At 46.0% G+C, this 18,630-nt stretch overlaps 1 protein-coding gene across 4 annotated transcripts in view; it reads left to right on the top strand.

Annotated features, from left to right (window-relative positions):
- daam2 (dishevelled associated activator of morphogenesis 2) overlaps positions 1–18,630 on the top strand; it is a 327,537-nt gene that overhangs the window by 298,220 nt on the left and 10,687 nt on the right. For all 4 annotated transcript variants that reach the window (XM_052024252.1, XM_052024248.1, XM_052024249.1 and 1 more), the window contains one exon: positions 4,133–4,303. In XM_052024252.1, coding sequence (XP_051880212.1) covers positions 4,133–4,303 — 171 coding nt within the window. The remainder of the gene's footprint in view (positions 1–4,132; positions 4,304–18,630) is intronic.

Below are 18,630 nucleotides of genomic sequence, written 5' to 3'. Positions count from 1 at the left end.
TACCCAGAAGGTGGTTGGAATCTGGAATGCACCATCTGAGGAGGGCGGGGAATTGTGCGCATTTCCTCCGAGTGCTCTGGTTTCCTCTCACATTCCCAAAGGCGTGCTGGTTGGTAGGTCAATTGGCCACAGAAAATTTCCTCTACCGTGTAGATGGATGGTACAGACTAGGGGGAAATTGATGGGAATGCGGGGAGAATAAAATGCAGATTAACGTAGGTTAGTGTCAAGAGGTGCTTGTTGGTCAATGCAGACTTGGTTGGCCAAATGGCTCCTAATGTTCAAAGTGACTCCCTTCAATGCGCACAAAGAGTGTGAGCACAGTAACAATGCCCTCCTGCTTTCCCTCTACGTGTTAAGGGTATCTCGAAAAATTCTTGTCTAGTCTCCCTATTACTCATCTCTCATGGAAAGCCAATCCAAAGATGATTCTCGAGAGACTGAGGATGCTGGAATCTGGAGCGGGAAACAAATTGCTGGAGGAGCTCGTGTACCGAAGCAGGGTCCTGACCTGAAATGTTGACCAGTTCTTTGCCTCCACAGATGCTGCTTGACCTGCTGAGTTCCTCCAGCAGCTTGTTTTTTGCTCCAAACTTGAGACTGTTTTGATCAGTTTATTTCTCTTGTGTTTTGGTAGGAATGCATTCATTTGCAACAGAATACTACTCTGATACAAAACATGGCAAGCAGCCAACCTTTGGACACAAATTTTGCTTTAAAAATAAATTTTCATTGCAATATTTAAAGGCAGATGCTTGGCCAAGTTTGACAAAAATAGATGAAAGTAGGTTTATAACAAAAACAAACAATCATTTTAAATCAGTGTCAATCCACCACCGCTGCGTAAACTTTTTAAAACATCACACTTTCTTTTCTCTCAATTTTGAGGCAAGTTGCTCAGTTTTCCAGTCCATTGAAGCAAAAATAATCCTCATGTGTAAGTTCTTAAAGATATATCTGTCCAGAAATTCTTCCTCAGTCGATATAGTTGTACCAACACATTGTACTCTGCCCTAGAAATTTATTTAATTGTATATAGTAGCTGTAATCCAACAGTATAATGTGGCTAATAGGCTCTGCCACAGAGCATATTCAAGAAATATTTTCAGACATTAGGGGAATCAGGGGATGTGGAGTTATTTTCAAACATATATGGAGGATATGGATTAAGAGGTTCGGAGGGGATGTGAAGAAGATTTCTTTTTACCAAGATGGTGGTTGGAACCTGGAATGCACTGTCTGAGGAGGGGGGTAATTGTGTACGTTTCCTCTGAGTGCTCTGGTTTCCTCTCACATTCCCAAAGACGTGCTGGTTAGTAGGTCAATTGGCCACAGAAAATTTCCTCTACTGTGTAGATGGATGGTACAGACTAGGGGGAAATTGATGGGAATGCGGGGAGAATAAATTGCAGATTAACGTAGGATTAGCGTCAAGGGGCACTTGTTGGTCAACGCAGACTTGGTGGACCAATTGGCTTCTAATGTTCAAAACGCTAAGCTTCTCCTCGAGTCCATGCTCCAAAGTCATGGATCCTTCTTTGGCCAACCACAGTGGATGTGATTTATCAGTTTAATTTCAGGTTTTTGAGATCTGCACACTGCTGGCAAGGCCAGCATTTATTGCCCATCCCTAAACCCCTCATCGATTGGTGGGCAGTCTACAAATGAGTGGCTTGTTAGGCCACTTAAGAGTCAACCACATTGGTGGTTCTGGAGTTACATATAGCCCAGCACTGGTAAGAATGTCAGGTTTCTTTACTGAAGGACGTCAGTGAATCAGATTGGTCTTTAACAATGATCTGGTAGCTTTATGTCCATCATTATTGGTTGTTTTCCTTCCAAATTATTTACTGAACTTAAATGCCACAGCTTCCTCCGTGAGATTTGAACTTGGAGCTTCCGGATTACTGGCCTGGTTGCTAAATGCGGGCAAATGGGACTAGCTTAGATGGGCATCTCAGTTGACATGGACAAGTAGGGCCAAAGGGCCTGTTTCCATGCTGTATTGCTGTATGACTCTATATTAACTTAACTGTAGTGCCATCACCATACTTACTCAGTGAATGAAGGGTGAAAGAGTCAGAGAGTTATACAGCATGGAGACAGGCACTTCAGCTCAACTCATCCATGCTGAGCAAGCTGTCTACCCAAGCTAGTCCCATTTGCCTATGTTTGGTCCATATTCCTCTAAACCTCTCCTGTCTATGTACCTGTCTTTTAAACATTATAACTGTACCCACCTCTACAGCTTCCTCTGGCAGCTCATTCCATTTAACCACCACCCTCTTGTGTGAAGAAGTTGCCCCTCAGGGTCCTTTTAAATCTTTCCCTCCTCAATGGGCAGGCACAGTAGTGTAGCAGTTAGCGTAACGCTTTACAGCGCCAGCAACCCGGGTTCAATTCTGGCCACTGTCTGTAAGGAGTTTGTATGTTCTCCCCATGTCTGCGTGGGTTTCCTCCGGGTGCTCCGGTTTCCTCCCACATTCCAAAGACATATGGGTTGGGAAGTTGTGGGCATGCTATGTTGGCGCCAGAAGCGTGGCGACACTTGCGGGCTGCCCCCAGAACACTCTATGCAAAAGATGCATTTCACTGTGTGTTTCGATGTACATGTGACTAATGAAGAAATCTTATCTTATAACTTAAACCAATGCACTCTAGATTTAGACTCCCCTACCCTGTGACCAAAATCAAAGTTGAGCTTATTGTCATATGCACAAATACATGTGTGCACGGGTGCAATGAAAAACTTACTTGCAGCAGCATCACAGGCACATAGCATCAGATAAGCAGCATTCACAAGAGAAACATAAATTAAACATAAATTATACATAATTTTTACAAGGAAGAACACAATTAGAACAAAAAAAAGTCCACGTTAGTGCAAAGTGATCAAACTGGTAGACCTTATCTATGCCCCTCATAATTTTATATACCTCTATAAGGTCAATATATCTCCATAAGGTGGTTGTAGGGTCAGCAGTCAAGGAGAGTCCCAACACAGCAAAGTGACATTGGGCAGCCCTACTAATATCTTGTGTAATTTGTAAGGAAGTGGAGGGTAGTAGTTATGATACTGGTTTAGTTATCCGGAGGCCTGGACTAACGCTACAAAGAGTTCCAATCTGACTGCAGCAGCTGTGGAATTTAATAAGTTTATCAATTAAATCCAGGATGAAAGGTGAGCATCAGAAGTGGAAGCCATGAAACACAAGGCTTGTCGTAAAACCCCATCTGGTTCAGGGAAGGAAAGTTCTTCAAGGAAGGAAATCTGCCACCCTTTCCTGGTCTGGCTGTATGTGGTTGACTCTGAAGTAGTGGGCTGGCACACACACGCAACAGGAAGTTCTGCTGCCTCAAAGCTCCAGCAACCCAGGATCAAATCTGACCTCCAGTGCTCTGTGTGTGTAGAGGTTGCACGTTCTCCCTGTGACCGTGTTGATTCCACCCCGCCCCCCCTGACAGGCGTTCCGGTTTTCTCCCACGTCCCAAAGAAATGGGGGTTGTCGGAAGTTACCCCCAGTGTAAGTGGGAGGTTGGAAAATCAGTTGGAGATGGTCGTGTGAGAGAGAACAGAAAAATCAAGTGAGTGAATGGGATTGCTCTGAGAGCCAGCATTGACTTGATGGGCCAAATGGCCTCCAGTGCCAAATGTGAAACTGAAAGAAGCCGTTCATTTCAAGGGCAGTTTGGGCTCGGTCATAAATATGGGTTCCTGCATCCCAAAAAAGAATGAATGAAAAATTTGTTCCCATTATCAGGTGTTTCAGGAACCAGATACAAATTTAACATTGTGGGCATAAGGTGTGAAGAGAGTAGTCTGAGGGATAACGTTCTCATCCCAAGAGTCATTCTGATCTGCGTCCCACCGCCTGCCGAGGCGGGAACCATCAACCAGGCCTTGAGATAGGGAGGGCTGTGTGGAAAGAGCGGGGGAATGGGACCGGTGGGATTGCCCTAGTAGGAGACTAAATGGAGTGAGTGGCCTCAACGTCCCTTAACAGTTCTATGACTTCGATGGGATCAGCTGCATTATAAAGATTGTCGTTGGCAGCTCTTTTGCTCCCATTTGTTGAAGCTGCCTGGAAGTTCTCACTCAAAGCTCTGCCCGTTTTTTTTTTCCCTTTGATAGTACTCCAAAATGCTGAAGCACTTCAGCGAGGAAGAAGCAAAGATGCAGCCAGATGAATTCTTTGGCATATTCGACACATTCCTGCAGTCGTTTGCTGAAGCAAAACAGGACCTGGAGAACATGAGGCGGAAGAAGGAGGAGGAGGAGCGCAGGGCTCGGATGGAAGCCATGGTGAGGAAGGCGCCTGGGTGGGTGGGGTGGAGCCTCGCGTTGGCCCCGCCCTGTTGTTGGGGGGGTGGGGGGGAATGCGGGTGGGTGGAGAGAGGAGGTCCACGGTGTAGGGAGGAGATCCACAGTGGGTCTTCAGCCTTCTGCCAGTTAACCCAAGCACTTGGAGTGGAGTGAAACACCTCCTGCCGGGCCGTGCCTGACACATCCGTGAACTATGCAGAGAATCGACTAACCTCCCAAGACCTCTTTGCTCCTCCGAACACCGCTCGCTTCCCCAAATGAGTTGCTCCGTCATTGATTTGATGAACTCCGGAGCTCCATGGATCCCCCCTCCACCCCTCGATTCCTCTTTTTTTTCCCTCAAGAACAGCCCCTGAAACCCACCCAGGTTTTAGGTTTCTCCTTCTGCGGCTCCATGTCGATTATTGCCTGGTAACACTCCTGTGAGGTGCCTTGAGATTGTCTCGCAACGTAATAGATATTAGACACAAATTGTTATTGAATGGACCTAAGTGGTTGCATGCGGGGTTTTGTATTGACCTCATCATTGGTGTTGGTATTGGTTTATTATTGTCTCTTGTACCGAGGTACAGTGAAAAACTTGTCTTGCATACCGATCGTACAGATCAATTCACTACACGGTGCACTGAGGTAGTACAGGGTAAAAACAATAACAGAATACCGAGTAAAGTGTCACAGCTGCAGGGAAGTGCATTGCAGGTTGACAATCATCATGTCTTATTTCCCAGCCAGCTGCTAGGTATAATCAGGATATGCACTATTAAAAGTTAAAATAATGGATGGAATTAAATGAGATGCACCGTTCAGTGGGATAAAGCTTTTACATTCAAACTTTTGGAGGTTCAGGTTCTGATTAGTTTATTGTCATATACACCAGGGTGCAATGAAATTCCTTGCTCGAGTGAAGCTCACAGAGTAAACAGTATACGTGGTCATTATAAATACAACATTAAATACAATGATGAGGGCAAAGCAGCAGGATGGTGCAAAGATAATAGTGCAATCTGAAGTAGTGCAAAAAGAAATGCCAAGGTGACGATAGTGGAATAACTGAGAGAGGTAGAGTTAAGAACTCAAGTCCAAGAACGCGGCAGCACCACTGGGAAGGAGATGTGAAAGGGTTGATTGGTTCAGAAGTCCGGTCGCTAGTCCAAGCCTGCCCACTTCTCGGGATGTTCAGGTGACCTCTTTTGTGGGTGGGTGACTTGCTTCCGCTCCAGTTCTGAAGGTCCTGAGGTGGTTGATGAGGCCATTGCGGGAACTGTGCACTCTTCCACAGACGGGGCAGGAGATGATCAATGGGGCAATTGGGTCGGTAGTCTGTGAGGTGGTATATTCCTTCCATGGCTACCGCAGGGCTTCCCGGTGCATGGCTTCAGTGTTCCTAGTACCATCCCAAATGCTCCTTCTCTGCTTTGAGTGGTCATGAGTACTTAAATCGCCAAGGCATGGAAGGCTATGGACCAAGTGCTGGTAAATAGATTGGTGTTATATAGAACATAGAACACCACAGCACAGTACAGGCCCTTCGGCCCACAATGTTGTATCAACATTTTATCCTGCTCTAAGATCTATCTAACCCTTCCCTCCCACATAGCCCCCTATTTTTCTGTCATTCATGTGCCTATCTAAGATTCTTTTAAATGTCCCTAATGTACTGTACCTGCCCCCACAACCTCTGCCGGCAGTGCTTTCCACACACCCACCACTGTCTATGTGAAAAACTAACCCCTGACATCCCCCTTATATCTTCTTCCAATCACCTTAAAATTATGCACCCTCGTGTTAGCCATTGCCGCACTGGGAAAAAGTCTCTGACTGTCCACTCGATCTATGCCTCTTATCATCTTGTACACCTCTACCAAGTCACCTCTCGTCCTCCTTCTCTCCAAAGAGAAAAGCACTAGCTCGCTCGACCTATCCTCATAAGACATGCTCTCCAATCCCAGGCAGCATTCTGGTAAATCTCCTCTGCACCATCTCTAAAGCTTCCACATCCTTCCTATAATGAGGTGACCAGAACTGAACACAATACTCCAAGTGTGGTCTGACCAGAGCTCTATAGAGCTGCAACATCACCTCGCAGCTCTTGAACTTGGTGGGGACTTGATGGTCAGCATGGATGTGGTGGACCAGTTTCTGAGCTGTATGTTTCTATCTCTCGAAAGAACACAAGTATTGGGACGCAGGGATCTTATTTGTCAGTTATACTCGTGGTGTGGATGAGGAAGCAGAATTAAAGTCAAAGTCGAATTTATTGCCATCGGCACAAGTACGTATATGCACAGGTGCAATGAAAAACTTACTTGCAGCAGCATGATAGAAGCAGCATTCACAAGAACTCATGAATTAAACATAAATTCAATACCATTTTTACAAGAAAGGACACAATTAGAACAAAAAAATAAAGTCCATTTTAGTCCAAAGTGATCTTGCAACAAGTCTTGCAATGAATTAGAAAGGCTACCTGATTTGACATAAACATGCTGCTTACTGACCCAAGCTGCAGAATGAGCAGCTTACACCTTTAGTTGGTAGAGGACCAGATAAACATTGAGCAACCTTCCATACCTGTGCAAGATGGTTTGCACAAATCTTAATTCAAGAGGAAAGGACTGAGTACCATTTCCCTAGGGGAGAACAGAATACAGTGATGTCCCTTACAAAGCCGGAGTGGTCCACCTGCCTCATTGTCTTCTGTTTTACGGAGGTTACCCTGCCCAGTACTTATCCCTCACTACTGAGGGAACAGAGGGGTCCGCGCCCTCTGCTGAGGCTGCCAGCTGCCTGCCCTGTTCCTTCTCGTGTCGCCTGGTTGTTGTTGCCCCCTTGGAAGCCGGCACTCCCAGAACGGCTTTGACAGCCGGTCGGTGAGGCCCCTCCCTCAGGCTCGCTGTCGGTTGAGGCTGTCACGGGAAATGGATGTTTGTGCACCCCGTGTCTGCGTGGGTTTCCTCCGGGTGCTCCGGTTTCCTCCCACATTCCAAAGACGTATGGGTTAGGAAGTTGTGGGCGTGCTATTTTGGTGCCGGAAGTGTGGCAACACCTGCGGCCTGCCCCCCAGAACACTCTACGGAAAAGATGTATTTCACTGTGTGTTTCAGCGTACATGTGACCAATAAAGATATCTTATCTTAAAAAGTAAATTAACACATTCATTAAAACATGCATAAAAACAATTAAATTTATTTGAATCAAATTAAATTAAAAAGATTGACACACTCTCCCATCAGCCACTTCTTCCTAGTCATGGAAGCATAGGGAAATGCGGAATAGAAACAGGCCCTTCAGCCCACCGAGTCTGTGCTAACCATCAAGCACCCATATACACTAATCTCAAATTAATTCAATTTTCCACTTCTCACCTGTGCACTCGGGACAATTTACAGCGGCCAATTAACCGATCAACCCGCATGTCTGTGGGATGTGGGTGGAAACTGGAGCACCCGGAGGGAACATGCAAACACAGGGAGAACGTGCAAACTCCACATGGATAGCACCTGGGGCCAGATTGAACCCGGGTCTTTGGTGTTGTGCGACAGCGGCTCTACCAGCTGTGCTACTCTGCTGCCCCATTACAGTGGGGCTGCTGGGCTTGATGGAGGTTCAATAGGCAGATTTTCCAACCAAAGAGCCAGTAAGGAGATCTGGCCTGCCTTGTTACACTCCATAAGGAATTCACTGGTGCAGCAATGTTTCCTAGGAGCAGCACTTCCCTGGAGCAAGTACGTGGATAGGAAAGGTTTAGCGGGATATGGGCCAAACTCAGGGAAATAGGACTAGCTAAGTAGGCAACTTGGTCAGCATGGATGATTTGGGCTGAAGGGCCTGTTTCCATGCTGTTATAACTTTATAACCTGCATGTGGGCCTGAGCTTGGTAATCCTGAACTTCCTCTGAGTTAAGTGCTTCACAGCTAATGGGTACTATTATACCATTGGGCAACACAGTGACACAGCTAGTTGAGCTGGTGCCTCACAGCTCCAGTGACCCAGGTTCAATCCTGACCTCGGGTGCTGCCTGTGTGGAGCTTGCACGTTGTCCTTGTGACCGTGTGGGTTTCTCCCCCGGGTGCTCCAGTTTCCTCCCACATCCCAAAGATGTGTGGGTTGGTCGGTTAAATTGTCTGCTGGAAATTGCCCCCCAGTGTGTAAGTGAGTGATAGAATCTGGGGGGATTTGATGGGAATGTGGCGAGAATGAAATGGGATTAGTATAAATGAGTGATTAGTGCAAAGGGTCCGTTTCCGTTCTCTGTGACTATATTATCACTGTTTGAGGGAGCTTGCTGACCATAATTTGTCTGCTGGGTTTTGGCTTTGCAACCGTACCCAGACTAAAGCACTCTGGCTCAGGTCCATCAACGGCTAGGGAAAATTCAACATAAATGTTGCTTTACTGCACTCCTACTTCACCCTATTCATCCATGTTTTAAATACACCACTCTACGTAAGATAAGGTATCTTTATCAGTCACATGTACATTGAAACACACAGTGAAATGCATCTTTTGCGTAGAGTGTTCTGGGGGCAGCCCGCAAGTGTCGCCACTCGTCCGGCACCAACATAGCATGCCCGCAACCTCCTAACCTGTGCGTCTTTGGAAGGTGGGAGGAAACCGGAGCACCCGGAGGAAACCCACGCAGGCGCGGGGAGAACGTACAAACTCCTTACAGACAGCGGCCGGAATTGAACCCGGGTCGCTGGCGCCGTAATAGCGTTACGCTAACCGCTACACTACCGTGCCTCCCATTACTGCATTACTGCCATTTCAAAACCAAGATGCTGATCTCTCAACCCAGCCAAGCGTGGTCCTGTCATTCCAGCGGTTCAAACTATTCCAAACGAGCCAGCATTATACACGAGGGGGATGAAGAAATATGATCCTATTGTCTTAAACATTGGAAGAAATGGTTTAGGAAAGGGCAGCACAGTAGGACAGCAGCTGATGCTGCTACCTAACCACTCTCTAAGATCTACACACGTTTGCTCAACGACCACATGGATTTCCCCCTGGGATTTTCCCATTTCCAGCCACATCCCAGAGACGGGCTGATTGGCAGGTTAGTTGGCGACGATAGATTACCCCCAGTCTAGGTGGTAGGTAGTAAAATCAGGAGTGGGGTTGATGAGCAAGTGAGACAGAGTAGGTTGCAGGGAAAGGTGTTGGAGGAATGGGAGTGATGCGATTGCTCTCAGAATCAGCATAGACTCTATGAGCTGAATGGCTTCCTTCTATGCTGTAAATACATATAGATATGGGAACACTTGCACTGTTGAAAACCCTTGGAGCTCCAAACCCATTATTGCTGTCTTCCTGTTTCTCTGATCCGTTATCCGATCCTTCGGAATAGCCCTCAGGTTGATATTCCAACCATCAGTAATTCTATATCTAAATGGAGTTCACACACACGACACTTAACTGCAATTCCAACTATACGTGACAACTCACTGACAAATCCCTTCCTCCTTAAACATTCCCCAAATGTTTTTATGCCATGAGAGTCTAATTATGAGAAAATCCCGTTTTCCGATCTTGCCAGGGAAATTTTTACCATGTGTCGTTGACTGAAAGCAGTTCACAAGGAGGGGAATTTATTTCATTAATTCGCTTAAGTTTGCTGGGCAGGGATCCAAATTCTCCAGAGCAGAACTTGCGGTGTGATTTCACACCTGGGAACTTTTCCAGCGGCAGGACAGGAAGCTCAGTATTCCGGGGTACAGAAGCTACAGGCGTGATAGAAGTGGAGGTAAGAGAGGAGTGGAGGGGGTGGGCTTGCATTTCTGATTAGTGAGAACATTACAGCAGTACTGAGAGAGGACGTTTCTGGCGGATCATCCAGTGAGGCTATGTGGGTGGAACTCAGAAAGGGGGTAGCACACAAAACTTCAGCAGGTCAGGCAGCATCTATGGAGAGAGATGGATAGTCAACCTTTCAAACCGAGACCGTTCACCTGGACTGGGCCATCTATGGAGGGACTGTCCATTTCCCTCCGTAGATACTGCCTGACCTGCTGAGTTCCTCCAGCTTTTTGTGCGTTGCTGCAGATTCCAGCATCTGCAGGCTCTTGTGTCTCCAATAAAAAGGGGAGTGATCACTTTGATGGGATTGTACTAAAGGCCCCCACCCAGGAGTCAGTGGGAAGTAGAGGAACAAATATGTAGGGAGATCCAAGATAGCTGTAAGAATAATCGGGTTGTAATGGTAGGTGATTTTAACCTCCCTAATATTGACTGGGATTGCCATAGTGTTAAAGGCTTAGATGGAGCAGAATTTGTTAAGTATGTCCAGGAAAGGTTTCTCAAGCATTAGGTAGATAGCCCTACTAAAGGGGTGGGGGGGGACACTGGACCTCCTATTGGGAAATGAGGAGGGCAAATGTCTGAAATGTCAATGGACGAGCACTTTGGGACCAGTGACCATGATTCTACTAGTTTTAAAATAGTTATGGAAAAACATAGGACTGGTCCATGGGTTAAAGTCCAGGCACAGTTAGCGTAACGCTATTACAGTGCCAGTGACACGGGTTCAATTCCAGCCACTGTCTGTAAGTTGTTTGTACGTTCTTCCCTTGACTGCATGGGTTTCCTCCGGGTGCTCCGGTTTCCTCCCACATTCCAAAGACGTACGGGTTAGGAAGTTGTGGGCATGCTATGTTGGACACTTGCAGGCTGCCCGCAAAACACTCTACGCAAAATGCATTTCACTGTGTGTTTCGATGTACATGCGACTCATAAAGATATCTTAAATTGGGACAAGGGTAATGTCAATAGCATACGACAGGAACTTGCAAAGGTGGATTACAAATTCCAAATTACAAAAAAGGTGCTGGAGGTCTTTAAAGTGCATAATGGTAGATAAATCCCTGGGACCTGACCAAGTGTATCCTCAGACACTGTGGGGAGCGAGGGAAGAAATTCTTGAAGCCCTGGCAGAGGTATTTGTATCATCGCTAGTCACGAGTGAGGTATGAGAAAACTGGCAGGTGGCTAATATTGTGCCATTATTTAAGAAAGGCTACAAGGACAAGTCAGGGAACTACAGGCTGGTGAGCCTAACATCAGAGGTGGGAAAGGTACTGGAGTGGACTCTGAGAGACGGAATCTATCCGCATTTCGAAAGGCAAGGGCTGATTAAGGATAGTCAGCAAAGCTTTGTGCATGGGAAGTCATGTCTCATGAATTTGATTGAGTTCTTTTGAAGAGGTGACAGAGGGGTTTGACAAGGGCAGTTGATGTTGTCTATATGGACTTTAGCAAGGCCTTTGATAAGGTCCCGCATGGTAGGCTAATCCAAAAGGTTAGATCATATGGGATCCAGGGTGAGCAAGCCAATTGGATACAAAATTAGCTTGGTGGAAGGAGGCAGAGGGTGGTAGTGAAGGGTTGTTTTCCAGATTGGAGGCCTGTGCGCAGTGGTGTGCTGCAGGGATCAGTGCTGGGTCCACCGTTTGTCATCAAAATGAACAATTTGGATGAGAATGTAGTTGGCATAGTCAGTAAATTTGCAGATGACACCAAAATTGATGGTGTAATGGACAATGAAGAAGGTTATCTGAGATTTCAACAGGATCTAGATCAACTGGAAAAGTGGGTCAAGATAATGGCAGATGGAACTTCACATGGACAAGTGCAAACTATTGCATTTTGGGAAGTTAAACCAGAGTAGGACTTACACAGTAAATGGCAGGGTCCTGGAGGGTGTTGTAGAACAGAGAGAACTAGGGCTACAAGTATATTGTTCCCTCAATGTGGCAACACAGGTAGACAGGGTAGTGAAAAGACATTTGGCACGCTTGCCTTCATCAGTCAGGCCATTGAGTACAGGAGTTGGGCCAGCATGTTACAACTGTACAAGACGTTGGTGAGACCACACTTGGAGTACTGTATGCAGTTCTGGTCATCTAGCTAGAAGAAGGATGTAATTAAGCTGGAAAGGGTGCAGAAAAGATTCAGTTGGACGTTACAAGGACTGGAGACTGGATAGGCTGGGGCTTTTGTTCCTGGAGCATAGGAAGTTGAGGGGTGACTTTAGAGAGGTTTATAAAATCATGAAGGAAATAGATAAGATGAATGGTCACAGTCTTTTTCCCAGGGTAGGGGGTTGATTTAAGCTGAGAGGGGAAAATTTAAAGGGGACCTGAGGGGCACCTTTTTCATACAGGGGGTGGTGGGTATTGGTTTATTATTGTCACATGTACTGAGATACGGTGAAAAGTTTTTGTTTGCGTGCCACACAGACAGGTCATTCCATACGTATATAGATTGAGTAGTAAAAAGAAAGCAGAATGCAGAATATAGTGTTACAGTTACAGAGAAAATGCAATGCAGATAGACAAATAAAGTGCAAGGGCCACGGCGAGGTAGATTGGGAGATCAAGAGTTCAGCTTTTAGTGTATGAGAGGTGTGTCCAAGTCCGATAACAATGGGGTAGAAGCTGTCCTTGAGTTTGGTGGTAAATGCTCTTGGGCTTTTATATCCCTTGCCCGACAGGAGAGGGGAGAAGAGAGAATGTCCAGGGTGGGAGGAGTCCTTGATTAATGTGGTTCATGATGTACTGGGCTATGTTCACAATTCTCTTCAATTTCCTGTGGTCTTTTGCAGAGTAGTTGCCGTACCAAGGTGTGATGCATCCAGATAGGATGCTTTCTGTGGCCCATCTTTCAAAATTAGTAAGAGTCTAAAACCAGAGAGTATGGGTTTAAGGTGAGGAGTAAAAGGTTTAGAAGGGATCTGAAGAAATATTTTTTTACCCAGAAGGTGATTACAATATGAAAAGGCAGTGCCTGAGAGGTGAAGACAGGTATCTCACAACGTTTAAAAAGTATCTAGATAACACATGAATTACCAAGGCATAGAAGGCTATAGATCAAGTGCTGGTAAATGAGATTTGTATATGATGGTCAGCAGGGATAAGATGGGCCAAAGGGCCTGTTTCTGTACTGTATGACTCTATGACTCTGCACTTCCTGCCTTGTGAGGGAGCTGATGTTGCTGCACTTGGTTCTGGAAAATAATCCAAACAAAATGGTGCAGCAACATCAGTGGGGAGCATCTGGGAAACTGCAATCATAATGTAATAAATCTTAGAATGGGTGTGGAAAAGAATATAGACCACTCCAAGGTAAAAGTAGTGAAGTGGGGAAGGGGCATTTTCAATGGAATTGGAATCCTTGGAACAGATATGGGCCAGATCAAACTAAAGCTTGGCAGGCAAAATTGTAATTGAACAACAGCAGGCCTTCAAGGTAAGATTTTTAGCTTCAGCTGAGGTACGTTCCCATGAGAGAAAGATCATAGAATTATACAGCACAGAAACAGGCCCTTCGGTCCAACTGGTCCATGCCAACCAAACTGCCCCATCCAAGCCAGCCCCATTTGTCAGTATTTGGCCCGTAACCTTCTAAACCTTTCCAATCCATGTACCTATGTACCTGTCCAACTGTCTTTTAAATGTTGTTATTGTACTTGCCTCAACCACTTCCTCTGGCAGCTGATTCCACATCAATACCACCCTTTGTGTAAAAAAAGTTGCCCCTCAAGTTCCTCGTAAACCTTTCCCCTTTCACAAACCTATGCCCTCTCGTTCTTGATTCCCCAACCCTGAGAAAAAGACTGTGCGCATTCACCCTATCTCTGCCCCTCATGATTTTATACACCTCTGTAAGATCACCTCTCAGTCTCCTCCGCTCCAAGGAATAAAGTCCTAGCCTGTCCAACCTCTCCCCGTAACTCAGTCGCTCAATATCCTTGTGAATCTTTTCTACACTCTTTCCAGTTTAACAACATCTTTCCTATAGCAGGGCGACCAAAACTGAACACAATACTCCAAGTGCGGCCTCACCATCTCGGGTTAGGGAAATTAAAGATGGAACTTCCTGGATGAGCAATAAATAGAGTCGGAGTAAAGTTTAGAGAGGAGGTGAAGTAAGAGTGACAATGATAGAGCAAAGGAAAAGAGAACTCTTAATTCATTCACTAATCTGTGTCAGGGAAGAAATTTAGAGTCTTCCCAGATTAGCCAATCCCACACCGGCAAGACTCGGTGTCATCCAGGGAGGGAAGGAATGTGCTAGCTCTCAGTGAGATATCACCATTTTTTCTCCGCCCTCCATGGGAAGAAAGGTCGGATAACTTGGAACCAATTCCAAAGGCACACGTTCCTGGAGGCAACATCGCAATACATCTGCAGCTGCCTTGCCAAAGTGCCAGCCTGGTGCAATGTCCACCTTCACAAGTCAATAACAATGACCTGGTTGGAGAATATTTAATGCCCAGTAAACCAGACCTTCCTGCCCCAATGCCCAATGTACTTCACAACAAGCCAATAAAAGTATTCAAAGGTATTTTTAAAATCCGATGAAATTTCCTCCAGGGTTTTCACCAGCTGAAGTAAGCAAAAGATTTGTCTTCAACTCCTGGAGACAGGTCAAATCAACCTGGTGTGATTTTAACAATCTTAATGACACCTCCCATCCTAACATGCCCCCTGCTCACAACTAAACACATTCACAATCTTTTAACATGCCAGCAATAAAAACTGATAGTTCTCCCAAGCGACAAAGCGTGTGGGAAAGAGAAGGAAATGAGGAATCCAACAGAAGAGGCTGCGACTGTGATGTTGGTCAATGTTTTAGGGGTGGGTTTTTCTTCTCCCCCTCCCAATATCCCTCTCGGCTGGTTAATCAACTCCCTTTGGACAGGATACAGAAAGGATTCGGTGGTGCAGCCTCTTATCTCGTTCCCCCAGGAATCCTGTGAAGCACTCACTCCCAGGGTCTCTGCATACCACAGAAGCCTGGGAACTGCTCGCTCCTTTAACACCAGACATTCTGTCAAGGCTCTGTCCAGGAACCTCTGGGAATCCAGGATTAACGTTCTCTATTTGAAACCTTAAGCCACCAGTGCGTAGATTTTGATTTTATTTGGGCATTCTTGAGCAGTTTCTTCCTCTGGTGTGTTCAGACATTCCATCTCAGATCAAAACTGTGAAGATTATGTTTTTTTTAAACTGGAATTCCAAGGGTAAGTTTTTCCCTGCTCCTTCCCAACCTTTAACCTGACCCCACCCCCTCATCTCCCTGGGCAGCGGCAAGAAAAAACATTCTTGACAAGCAGCCCGGTCAGAACGAGTGTGGGACTAGGTTGAATATTATGGAATGGGATAAAATAGTTAGGACCGGCCTCTGCTTCTGTGATTGCAGCAGATTTCAATTTATAAAGAAAATCTAAAACCCAAAATACAAGTTTGTTACTGATGGGTGACTACATTGGTAGGTTGTAATATTGCATTTTAATCGCAAAGTCAAGTGGAGTTTATTGTCATGTGCACAAGTACGCTGAGGTACAGGTACAATGAAAAACCTGCTTGCAGCAGCATCACAGGCACGTAGGTACAGACAACACACAGAATAGAAATTACAAATAAATTATACATAAATTTATACCATACAGTGAAAAAAAGACCATGGAAACGCAAGACAGTGCGAAAAAACAACAAAGACACAGAGGCAAGTCCATGGCAGTGCAAGAGGTGGTCTCTGGTGTTCCGTTGCTGAGGTTGAGTCAGTGTTGGGCAGAACCTGATGGTTGTCGGAAAATAGCTGCTCGTGAACCTGGTGGTGTGGGGCTTTTGTACCTCCTGCCTAACAATAGCAGCGAGAAAAGGGCATGACCGTTGGTGGGGATCCTGGATGATAGATGCCTCCTTCTTGAGGCAGAGCCTCCTGTAGATGCTGTCAATGGGGGGTGGAGTAGAATGGGTGGGGGGAGAGCTGTGCACATGATGGAGCGGGCTGTGTTCACTACTCTCTGCAGCCTCTCGCAGGAAGAGCAGTCAAAGAAGTGGTTAGGTGACCACTAGTTGCTATTTTTATGCATCTAATGGGGGCCCTTTAGATTCAACAGGATCCGTAAAGTCGGTTATTAACACGTGCATGTCAAGGGTACGGATACCCAGGTACTGCTGAGTCCGCACCCGGACTACCATGCACGGATCTGGACTCCAAACCCAAGGAAGGAGGCTTTTGCAAATATTCTAGCTTTGCAGTGTAAATTGGGTTGGGGGTGGGGGCTGACATTTGAAGAGAGATTTAACAGACCGGCCTGTCCTCGCTCGAGGTGGCTGGACACGGGATTCTGAGAGGTATTGAGAAGGTGCACAAAGGGAGCTGGAGAATGTAGAATTGGGGGACACTTTCTCAGGAGAACAGGTTGGAATTTAGAACTGGAAATACATGAGGAAATATTTCTCTATTGATTATGAATTTCTGGAATTCTCAGGTGTTAAGTACATTTAGAGTAGGCTTATGATGCAGGAGGGTATTCAGCCTATTGGGTCAATAAAGGGCTCTTCACCATCTAATATTTAGCCTGTAGCCCTGCAGCATACAGTACTGTTTAAATATGATGAGACGTCCTCCTCTGCCACCAATTCAGACACTGTCTGGAAATATTTTTCTTCAACCTCCCTTCTAGTCATTCGAACAATTACTTTAAACCTATGCCCGCTAAGAGTCATAATGGCGCAGCTGGTAGAGCTGCTGACCCACAGCTTTCAGCGACCAGCGTTCGATCCTGACCTCGGGCGCTGTCTGTGTGGAGTTTGCACGTTTCTCCCTGTGACTGCGGGAGTTTCCTCCGGGTGCTCTGGTTTCCTCCCACAGTCGAAAGGCATGCTGGTCGGTAGGTTAATTGGCTGCTGTGCATTTGTGTAGGTGGGGGCGGAGAGGGCAGGAGGGGAATGGCGGAGAGGGCAAATTGATGTGCAAAGGAAAATGGGATAGGTGTAGAAGAGTGTTTGGTGGACGTGATGGGCCAAAGGGCCTCCTTCTGACGTGATGTTGTGCATCTTGCAGGGGCACCCTCAGGCAGTGGTGGTCCCACATACCTGCTGCCCTCATCCTTCAGGGTGGTAAATGTCACTGACTTTGTAGAGAGCAACTTGATGCATCCTGTACAGAGCTCACAGTACACCAGTGTGGAGGGGGTGGTTGATCCTTGTGGTTCACAGTACACCGCTGTGGAGGGGATAGTGGACCGGTGTTTGAATGTGCAGGCCCAATGGAGACGTTTTGGAATGCACCTGATTAAAGGAATGGACACACGCACAGACAGGCACATATGCACGCACACACACATACCCAGACACCACCACACGCGCACACAGACACCAGACGCACACACACATATTCACACACACAAGCAGAAACATATACACCACGCACACAAACACACACACAAACACACGCACAAACACACACATATGTGCACTCTGTATGCATACATACACACACTGACACACACACACACATATCACCACGCAGGGACCAGTACAACGCTCTATCACAATCCTTCCCTTAGCTTCCGGGAAGTGTTACTTGCTGGGAGCAGGTCACCTTCTTCTGGTTAACAGCACCAGAGGGGCTGGTGTGAATGTAAAGAGTTAAATTTAAGTAGCAGTTTATGCAGAATCAAGCTTGGTAACCACTGCAAACTGCAAATTAATTTACCAGAACTACTCCCAATACTCTAATTACAACCTCAGCTCCCACAAAGGTCACATCAGGCAAAGGCCTCAAACCAATTCGGTAACAGGCTTTTGACAGTTTTATCTTATTACCTACAATCTGTGTTTCTCCAATTCAACCACAAGCTTCTGTTCCCTTGTCTGCATTGTGTCTGCAGTGGAGGTGCCAGCACTTGCTAGGGGCCAGTGCATGGACACCTGGCAGCAGGTGACAGGTCAGGAGTCAAGTGAAGGCAGGCTGTTTGACAAAAGGTATCACAGTGCTGCCCAATCCCGTCCCTAGACACATGCACCCACACATAAACATGCGCACACACACACACACACACACACACACACACACACACACACACACAGACTCACATTCACATGGAGTACATGCACATTTGCATTTACACAAGCACACATTCATACATGCTCACTAACATTTACACATATGCACACACACTGTCACGTGTGCACAGATTCAAATACACATATATTTGCACTTTTTTGAACAAACACACTTACATGGACAAATACACTTGCACACACATTCACACAGACATGCACACTAACAGCACTTACTCATGCAGTCACACAAATGATTGAAATGTTCTTGCATAATAAGTTACAGACACATAAATGCACAAACACACACACACACATGCTCATTCACACAAATGCACACGTACACAAACACCATTTTAGCATAGATATATAACTGAAAGACATAATTGGCAGACCCCATAAAATTCTGTTGTTTTACAGCTTGGAATACAAGATGAACAGGCTTAATC

The sequence above is a fragment of the Pristis pectinata genome, chromosome 10 (genome assembly GCF_009764475.1).
Source record: "Pristis pectinata isolate sPriPec2 chromosome 10, sPriPec2.1.pri, whole genome shotgun sequence".
Taxonomy (NCBI): domain Eukaryota; kingdom Metazoa; phylum Chordata; class Chondrichthyes; order Rhinopristiformes; family Pristidae; genus Pristis; species Pristis pectinata.
The sequence above is the reverse complement of the archived record's forward strand: the minus strand, read 5'-3'. Positions and strand labels throughout refer to the sequence as shown.